Source organism: Amblyomma mixtum, chromosome 3, assembly GCF_055824585.1.
Source record: "Amblyomma mixtum isolate Tamu chromosome 3, ASM5582458v1, whole genome shotgun sequence".
NCBI lineage: Eukaryota > Metazoa > Arthropoda > Arachnida > Ixodida > Ixodidae > Amblyomma > Amblyomma mixtum.
The window spans coordinates 201838466-201847851 of NC_143014.1; the positions used below are offsets into that span (position 1 = coordinate 201838466).

The 9386-nt window shown below is 50.0% G+C and overlaps 2 protein-coding genes across 2 annotated transcripts; both read left to right on the forward strand.

Moving 5' to 3' along the window:
- The first annotated feature begins 699 nt into the window (after positions 1 to 699).
- Positions 700 to 1248, forward strand: LOC149353311 (uncharacterized). Its single transcript, XM_089577315.1, has 2 exons — positions 700 to 918; positions 1087 to 1248. Exons 1-2 carry the CDS (start codon positions 700 to 702, stop codon positions 1246 to 1248), a joined length of 381 nt encoding a protein of 126 aa, XP_089433441.1.
- Positions 1249 to 5891: 4643 nt separating this feature from the next.
- On the forward strand, positions 5892 to 8848 carry LOC149353312 (uncharacterized). The gene is made up of 2 exons (XM_089577316.1): positions 5892 to 6239; positions 8618 to 8848. The coding sequence occupies exons 1-2, from the start codon at positions 5892 to 5894 to the stop codon at positions 8846 to 8848; spliced, it is 579 nt and encodes a 192-aa protein (XP_089433442.1).
- The last annotated feature ends 538 nt before the right edge of the window (positions 8849 to 9386 follow it).

A 9386-nucleotide genomic window follows, 5' to 3' on the forward strand; every position in this document is an offset into this window, starting at 1 on the left:
ACTGGCCGTAGTCGTATCGTCATTAGTTCGATAATTACTGAAGTCGTGACTTGAGCTGAAAGCGTGACTTGAGCAAAAAATTTTGTAAAAAAAAATCTGGCCTGAAATGACCTATAATCACACAGTCCATGCTTCCTCCGGCGCTCAGGTCTCCTAATTCGTCAAAGCGCCGCCGGGTTAGAGCGGCAAGCGGTAACAATGAAATATCATCGAAGAAATTATTGTATTTTTCAATCCATTTAACTCTTTGTGCAACTTTAAAGCGGCGGACACTACATCCTGAGGAAGATGGGCTCCCATGGACGCTACGGTATTTCCTGGTTGGTTGGTTGGTTTCTGGGGTTTAACGTCCCAAAGCGACTAAGGCTATGAGAGACGCCGTAGTGGAGGGCTCCGGAAATTTGGACCACCTGGGGTTCTTTAACGTGCACTGACATCGCACAGTACACGGGCCTCTAGAATTTCTCCTCCAAAGAAATTCTAGCCGCCGCGGCCGGGATCGAACCCGCGTCTTTCGGGACAGCAGCCGAGCACCGTAACCGCTTAGCCACCGCGGCGGTATTTCCTGGCTGCCCCTTTGTATTTCTTGGCTATCGCTTGTCTTTGATTTCTTACTGTGAACGTATCTATCTTGTGCTCGTTTTTCTAATGATTGCCGCACTTGCACGCAGGTAGCGACAGCGCATAGGACCAGGAGCAATGTCGGCCACTAACCTCCCGAGACCGGGTTCACAAGCATCCATGGGGTCCGGACCCGGTAGCTCGGGCTCGGGCTCACGCATTGAAGTGAGCACGGTGCAGGTAAATCAAGATGACCAAACTGGCAACCTGACTGTCTACGGTGGAGGCCAGTACAGCATCAGAACCACGATCTCTAGCGAAGGCACAAATTACCAAATTGCGGACCAGACTGGTCAGGTACGTACCGCTGTGTGCGGCACAATGATAGGGCAATATGGGGCAGTCGATATCAAACTCGTAGGAGAAATGCAGTGACGGCAGGAAACGGGAAAAACGAGGCTTCCTTGTAATAAGGACGCGCCTTTGAAATTCTGTTCTAACATTGCTCATTCTAACGCCTTCCAGGTGAGGAACATAAACGTACCGGCCCCACAAGTAGCGCCTGGACAGCCTGGCAAGTTCGAGAAGCGAATTATTGTCGAAAACGGCATAGAAACCGTCGAGGAGTACCAGAACGACCGGCTCGTGAGCCGCACGGTCAACGGAGTTCCGCAGGCCCTCTCCTGAGAATACGCTGTCGCTGCCTTGGACGGCGGCCATTATTTAGGACGACGTGTAATCTGGGACCAAGCTGATCAAAATTGTGCTGCAATAAAAAGGGACGACTCAAAAGCGAGCTGTTCTCGATTCCGTTCGCCGCGATCACGCCGACACCTCGGACCTCAGAGGCTCCTGGCGTGAGCGGGTTGCGTTTCACGCAGAAACCTTTCGTGGGGTTTGGGGTGGTCCTGAACCCATAATGTAAGGTCTGCATTGACAAGCCTCCACGTTGCTGGTTATGCTTTCGCCATGGAGATGAGACCTGGAAGAGCCCCTGAGCTTTTGCCGTGCTTGCTACAGCAACGGCGCCCCCACAATACGTACTCATTCAAAGCTGATGAAGTCTCGTGAATGCCCACATAAACACAGTAGGCGTCCTGAGTTCACTCTTGGAAGTCCAGCGATCAATAGGTATTCTTCGTGTTTCCTTATCAGCTCCTGCAGTGCTGTTCTGAAACTTATCTGCACTGCAAGAGAGCAACGCGATATTGAGTACTGCAGAGCATGCTTTTGCAGAGTGCGCGACAGACGCAAGAACAAAAAACGTAGTAAGCCCCTTCTCCATTTTTATATACCTTCCCACGCCTAGGTTTTCATTTCTTACAGCTTGTTACCAACCAGACCACTATTCATTGCACTTACTTCGGAACCATGAATCTGACAGGTGCGAAAACACTGATGGTGTCAAGGCAGGAGGACTTCTCCAAGTGGCTGACCGAGAACAAGGGCACGAGCCTTCTGCAGTTCCTGCATGAAATCACCTTACATGATTTCGTTTGGTATACAGCGAACCAAATTATGCCTTTATGGCAAATGTGGGAAAAAACTGGTGGTGCTTTTTACTGGCTCGCTTGGAGATTGTGCAATCGAACACTTGTCGACCCCCTGCGTGCATCGTGCAGCCTTCGCTGTCGCCGGGTGGTGCACGCGGTCAAGACTCCGCCAAACGCTTCGAAATGCTGTTCGGGCACTCCGCACACGTTTGTGTAGGAGTTATGCGGCGCGGCAGCAATATGGCGGATGGGCATCTGTACAATGAAGGAAGGGATTTAGGAAGAGGCGAGAGGGGCACGACTACTCCGTAATGCGTATCACAGCGCAGCTGTAAGCTCACTCGGTAACAGTAACCGGTACACCCGTTATCGTAAACGCACCGCCCGCGAACAAGCGCAGCGTCGGTGCTGCCAAGATCCAGCTGTTTAAGCTACCAAAGCAAAAGCCGCTTTAATACTCGAATTAGAGTGAAAAAAAATCAAAAAGAACCCCAAAAATTCTTCATTCAATCGCAGATATCACCAAGCTGCGCAGTATAACGCATTTCCGATCTGTAATCATTCGGCGAGTTTTTTTTTGTGTGTGTATGTGCGTCTGTATGTGACTGGTAATTATGCGTGAAAGAGGAAGAAGAAGAAAGGGCCAGCATCGCACTGGCGCAGTGCTCCAGTCATGTGACTCATTATCATCATCGAGATCCTCCTTCCTGGGTAATTGCAGCAGCTCTTGCGGCTAACTGAGCTTTGCTCCCTCGCTCTCGATCTATCACTATTTATTGCCAATTTATTTTTATTTACTTCTGTGGAGTAAGTAAATGCCCGCCTTGACTCATGTCCTCGTAGACGCTCCTGCTCGTCCCGTATCCTAAGCAGTGCCATCGTCATTGCCATCTCCTGAATTCCGCTCACCCAGACATTTCTGCCTAGTTCAGCTGCATTCCACGCGTTCGTAAGCATCCCCGTTCACTACCGCGTCAAGGATCATCGTTAGTTTTTAAATTTTATTGCCTGCTGCCTTGTTTGTTAACATGTTTTTTTTTTTTTGCGTTTCCAGCGTCTTGGCTCATCCACCCTTGTGCCTACAGACGCACGCTCGCGTTCAAGGGCAGCGCTCAAGACCACCGAGTGTGGAACGCTTGCTTCAACGGTCGAGTAAGTAAGGTAAGCTGCTAATCGGCTTTTATGTTTGGTTCACATCTTTTCGAATCTCGCCCGCCTCGTTGACTCAGCGGCAACGACTTTCGGCGGCCGAGCGCGGGATCACAGAGCATCCAAGGGGCCGCGGCAGGTGTACTGAGATTGCGGTGCATTCCAGGAAAGCCCTTGTGGGCGTATTCAAACCCGGCTCATCCGCTACGGCGTGTCTAATAGCGCAGGTATGGCCGCATGACTTGAGAGCTGATCACTGTTTTACTCTCCTTTTCACTCCGCATCGGATTACGCAGGAATAAGGCTCTAGTCTGAGAGGAAAGTTAAGCTTGATCAACCGAATCTTTTTGCCGCCGTATACGCTGGGCTACCTCTACTTCCCAAACGACGTATGCGAGCCAGCTGCGAACCGTTATTCCGTACTTGCGAAACGATTTGCGAGTTCGACCCATGCATGTTTGCTGGCGCCGGCTGTGGAGCATCCAGTTCATAGACTACAACAAACTGAATGAGTACGCCTTCTCAAAAATCGCTACTCTTGACGTTGAGCTGGCCTTCGTTGCAAAATTCTGTTCCCACTGCAACTCTGCTGCCGTGGCTTCGCTCAAGCCCAGCAGTTGGGGCCTTGTTCGTACACGTGGCATAGTAAGTCAGTTACTTGGCTGCCGCTTAACGATCATCCTGCGCGATGTGTCTTTTTTAGCTCAAACTAACCCGCTTAACCTGTCCCAACGTAGTTGCTTTTGGTTTTATGGGTGTAATGTCCAAAAGCGACTAAGGTTTTGAGGGACGCCGCAGAGTAGAACTGTGGATAATTTCTTTGCCCCACATGGGGTTCTTTAACGTGCACTGACACCGCACAGTACACGGACCTCTTGCATTTCGTGTCTATCGAAACGTGACCGCCGCGGCCGGAATCGAACCCGCGTCTTTCGGGTCAGCAGCCGAGCACCATAAGCACTGAGTCACCGCGGCGGCCTATCCCAACTTCGCTAGAATGAAGCAGCCTTATGGAAACTACAGCTGGCATCAGAAAATCAAGGAACGAATTCACGAAGTTGTGCGTGCGGAAGAACGCCGCGTTAGTGGGTCGTTCCAGTGACCTCTGCAAGGATCGTTCACAGAGTGAGCTAAACCGATCGATGGCCAGTCACGGTTTTTGCCCGCCGCATAAAGTTTGAGACTTATACCTGTAATTTTCTCTTTCATAATGTTATCATAATTTAGCATTTTATTTAGACGCTGGGAGATTACGCGACACATTGCGACATTCGCGACTTTTTTCTTTTCCCTGTGTTACAGTTGTTTTCTGAAGTTGCTTATTTTCAAGAGGAGAGGGATAATTTTCGGTGCCTTTCGTCCGTGTTACGTTTCCGCAGCATTTAAGAGTTTTATGGAGCAAGAAAACCGGAGATACCTGTCGAAGAGCAGACATACAGAGGCGCGAATCGCATCGGAGCGTCTATAGCTGGCTCTTATAAAAGCTGACTTCGACTGACCGCTGTAAGGCTGCTGCAGTGCCGTGCAAGAGAAACTATTTTCCGAACTTCAGTATACTTATAACATATAGACGTTCAATAGAAAGCAGCCACACTTTTTTGTGCGCTGGCTGTCCATGCCACTGGGTAGGCGATGCGAGCGAGCTGGCTCGTATTTTACCGCGAACACCATTTCTGGTTCGGAAACGCGCGCGGCCGATTAAGACCTCGAGAGAGCCCTCATTCACACCTCATAATGAAACTAGCAAAATCGACCTTGCGAAATATCCAAGAAGAGAAATAAACTGAAAGCGCTCTTCAAAGATAGCAGTTGTATATAATGGGCAACTATACTAGCTTATCCACGTGTGACGTGAGGCCTCATTTACTGAGCGGCAAGTGCATAGGGGAGGACGAATGCAAGGACGTTAAACAACGACAGGATTACGCCAGCGTCACCTAACTTCGTTCGAGATCAGTTTTTTTTTTTATGTCGAACGTACCATGGCACGAGTCCGGTGTTGCTCGCCGCTTCTAGAGGGTTCGTATTTTCAACCCCCCACAGACGTGAGGCCGCAGCCCTGCTCGTGGCCCCGCACTTCCCACTGCACGTGTATACCAGCAGTGCAAAGGACCGCCTCACCATTTCACAGGCTTCTTCTGAATCACGCATGCAGCGAAAAAAATGAACCCCTGATTTGCTTCGACCTAGGTGCGCTAGCACAATATGTATGCGCCCTTCGTACAGGTTACTTATGACAGTTTTATAGACGATGCAAGTGGCAGCTGACGCGACGCGGTTTCAGCCCTTCCACTTGGCTGCGGCTTCCGCGAAACCTGTTTCTCTCTTTAGCTTTTTCGGCTTTTTCGCTAGCGAGACATCTAGTGTGGGCATGTTACGCTGTCTTTGTTTCATTGCTTCGTATCGGCTTTTATGCGAGGAAGCATGTCACAGTTGTTGCTTAATGACGTCACCCAATCATTTACCAATGCGAACTTAGCTCCCGATTCGCGCCAGAAACTAAGGGGCGTCCGCCTGCCATGAGGCACGCTGCCACTATTACCGCTCTTACACACTCTGTATGTGTAAGAGCAGACTATAGAAGGAATACTGCCAGCAGAATGTCATCGATAATCACGATTTTCGCTCTTTACTCAATGTTCAACACCGAACAATGCTTGTTGACTAGGAAGAAGAGACCGCCACACCATGTCATCGGAGAGCAGTAGTATCCCGAGCAATGCATCGTCGAGGCTGGACGTGAGCACTGAGCTGGGCGGCCCGCGAGTCGAAGTGAGCGCCGTCAGGACTGGTTCCCAGCAGGACCAGCAGGGCGGAGCATCGACGAGCGACCACCAGACCCCCGGTGTGAGGACGTCCATCTCGCAGGCGCGGATCGACTATGGCGTTTGTGCGCCGCCCAGGGGCGCGTCGATGGCGCCGAACAGCTTCTACGCGCCGTACGACCCTTACAACCTCTACAGCCCGTACAACCCCTACAATCCCTACATCCTCTGCTCTCGGTGCGGCGTCCCCTGCACCACGTACTGTCAACAGGTGAGCGCTCGTTTGCCACGATTGGGTTTTTATGCAGTTGAGGCCAGCAGCTATAGTGCGAGGGATGAAGGGCGAGACCAAGAAAGAGACAACCCCACTGCCCAGTGGTGTGGTGTCTTCCTTTCGTCCTTCGTCCCTGAAGGCAGCGTGCACCACATTGCCAAAACATCAAGTAGCCCAGCAGTACACCTAGAACAATTAATCACTGCGCTCACCCAGCAACTGCGGCTAATGGGCAGAGTATGTCGATATAACGTCACCAACCATAGGTTCACAGAGCGTCCAAAAAGGCGTTAAGTAAGTGACGAAATTCCTTCGCTTTGGCAGCGATTGCCTCCGCTTTTATGAGCTTACTCAACACGACGCACCTTTCCCCACCTCCTCCTTTTTTTTTTCTTTAGTGCGTAGCGCTTCAAGCCGCAATCACGGATTTCGCCGATGACAGTCCGAAGCCTGGTCCGGGCGGTCTAAAACCTGTCTCGGTTTTGAGAAAAGGAAAGGCGTATAGCTAGCTCACTTTGCCGGTGGACACCTCAGGCGCACCATCAACGCCGACGAAGTGAACTAGCTATGCGCCTTTCCATTTCTCAAAACCGAGAGAGGTTTTACACCGCGAATATGATTAGCCTGGGGATAAGATTGTCTTATTTGCTTCGTGCAAGCCACCCCTGCTATTTCTCTCTCTCTTCGTGAGTTGAAGCGCGAAGGAGACAGTGGCGACGCCCGGTCGCGCGTCTTAGCCGATGCGAAGGTGGAGCAGTCTCATCTAACGCCGGTACACTTTGCGTCGCTTATAAAAATGTAGCAGGAGTAATCAGTGCTAGCGCACCAACTTCGCACCAACAGCTGATTCTCCTCCTGCCTGAAGAAAAGGGCTTTCTTTTTCGACAGGCCTCAGTGGACGTTCTTCAGACTCAATCAGTGCAGCCTATATAGCCCTGAGAAGAGTAACCTCGCAGTCAACGGTCAGTCAGTGCCGGCAATCATCAAGATCGCATGTCTGCATGATGCGACTAAAGGCGCAGAGCCGGGCCCGGCCACACTTGATGCGTGTCATATGATATATAAAGTGAAAGTATCCACGCCCATACTATACCAATTCAAATCAAACCAGAGACCATTATGATCGCTGAAAACTACCAAAGGCGTTTTTTTTGTCATTGTGCAACCTGCAAGACGCAAAAATATTGTCTTGCAGGTTTCTTCGGCCTGGAAAAATACGTGAAGTTATGGCATTCGAAGGAAGCAATGAGCGAATTGTTCAAATTAATGCCTGGAAAATTTCAGTGGATAACAACTGGTTCCGAGCGGGGAATCTGGCGGAATAGTTGTTTAAACGGACACTGAGGACAAACCGAAGTTGGCCGGCATTGATAGATTACCGCATTCTAACAACAAACACGCTATTTTCACTTAAAACGGAGGTTTTATAAACTACGAAAGGGGGAAAAAAGCTTAACAGATATGTCGTCATCACCGGCCGATTTCGCCAGTAAACTGCGTGCGTTTTTGGGACGCGGATTCCAGAGGCTAGGTTGCACCGCTGTTCACTTCGAAAGGGTGATCACGGAGCCTCTTTCATGTAGACGTCACGAGTTTAAATCGAGTGGCAGGAAAAATCCTAAATGCAATTTTCTGAGAATAAGTGCGTCTTTTGCTGCCGGAAAAACATAAAAATATCCAAAAAGAGCTATAGAATTGGTTTTCACTAAAAAAAAACTTGCGGATGATAATACGAACGGGGCCGGGCTGAATGCAGCTCATTACGCATTACGGCGCCGGTACTAAACAGCGCCTTACACCCCGGCTGTCAAGAAGCTCTCACCCAACTTTCCACCGTCCTCGATCACGGTGTTCCACTGCGCATTATAGAACTTTCGCTGCGGTCATATCAAGCAAGTCCACGTGCTTTTATGCACAGCAGAAGGCCTCAGCATTGGATAGTTCTTTACTGTAATTTTCGCTGCAGTGCGGTAACACTGTATTTTCACTGAGAACAGGGTAAAAAACACCACCGCATCACCGGCGGTTGCAGAAACCATGCCCTCTGCATTTCGGAAAACGCGGCTAATTCTTTACACGCCAGTGGCGTACTTTTATTTTATTTTAGAGTATATATGCAACCTAAATGGTAATTTAAAGAATAATTCCCTCTGCAATCGAAAACTGCAGCAACAAAAAAATATATCGCATGGCGCTCGTCATTCTCGATGTTTCTAAATCGTGTTGGCTGCTTGTGTGGGTTTACTTAGCGAACACCTGCCGTCGTTTTCAAATCAGCTATGATTGCATGATCAAGCTGCGATCAAGCCCATAGCCATGACATGCCTCACCTTTGGAACCCGCACGCCTCTGATTCGGGCTGTGACTCTCTGCAGGGCTCCGTTGCTGCCAGTGCACCGCAGGGGCCAGCCGTCCCCGTGCCCTTGGGCTCTGCTGTCGACGGAAACGCATCCGCTGCTCCGGGTCCTGCACGACTGCCGGAGCAGGACTCAAGGGAGAAACGAATCATCACCAAGAACGGCTATGAAGTGGTCGAGGAATACGTCAACGATCGGCTCGTCAGCCGGACGGTGAACCGCGTCCCCGCATCTACTAGCCGACAGTAGCAAAGACGTCTATCAAGGCCTGCGTCGCGTTCTCAGGTGACTTTTTGCATATTGGGATACATCACGCTCGCTGTTTTTTGTCCTCTGTTATTTCAGGTTTAGGTTTACGAAGTTTAACGTTGCAAAGCAACTCACGCTATGAGGGACGTCCTAGTGAAGCGCTACGGAGAATTTCGACCACGTGGAGTTTTTTAACGTGCACTAGCATCACACAGTACACGGGCCTCTAACATTTCACTTCCATCGAAATGAGACTACTGCGGTCGGGATAGAACTCGCGTCTTTCGAGTCAGCCGCTGATCACCATAACCACTGAGCCACCTCGGCGGCTCTCCGTTATTTCATTTCGTATTTTTCGCGGCCCTGACGCGAATATTTAGTGGTGAAGAAGTGTTAAAGAGGAGGCAGATCGAAATCACCACAATTTCTTTTGACTAGAGCAGACATAACGCTAGACAAGAAAATGAACGCATATCGGCCCTGTGTGCATTCAGACGCAAACGGGTAATGAGCAAGTTAATGCACCCCTGATAAAAAC

Bases quoted from the DNA above. Each gene is read 5' to 3' on its own strand.
- LOC149353311 (XM_089577315.1), top strand. From the start codon at position 700: ATGTCGGCCACTAACCTCCCGAGACCGGGTTCACAAGCATCCATGGGG. The intron at 919-1,086 runs GTACGTACCGCT...AACGCCTTCCAG, and splicing joins TTGCGGACCAGACTGGTCAG to GTGAGGAACATAAACGTACC.
- LOC149353312 (XM_089577316.1), top strand. From the start codon at position 5,892: ATGTCATCGGAGAGCAGTAGTATCCCGAGCAATGCATCGTCGAGGCTG. The intron at 6,240-8,617 runs GTGAGCGCTCGT...GACTCTCTGCAG, and splicing joins GCACCACGTACTGTCAACAG to GGCTCCGTTGCTGCCAGTGC.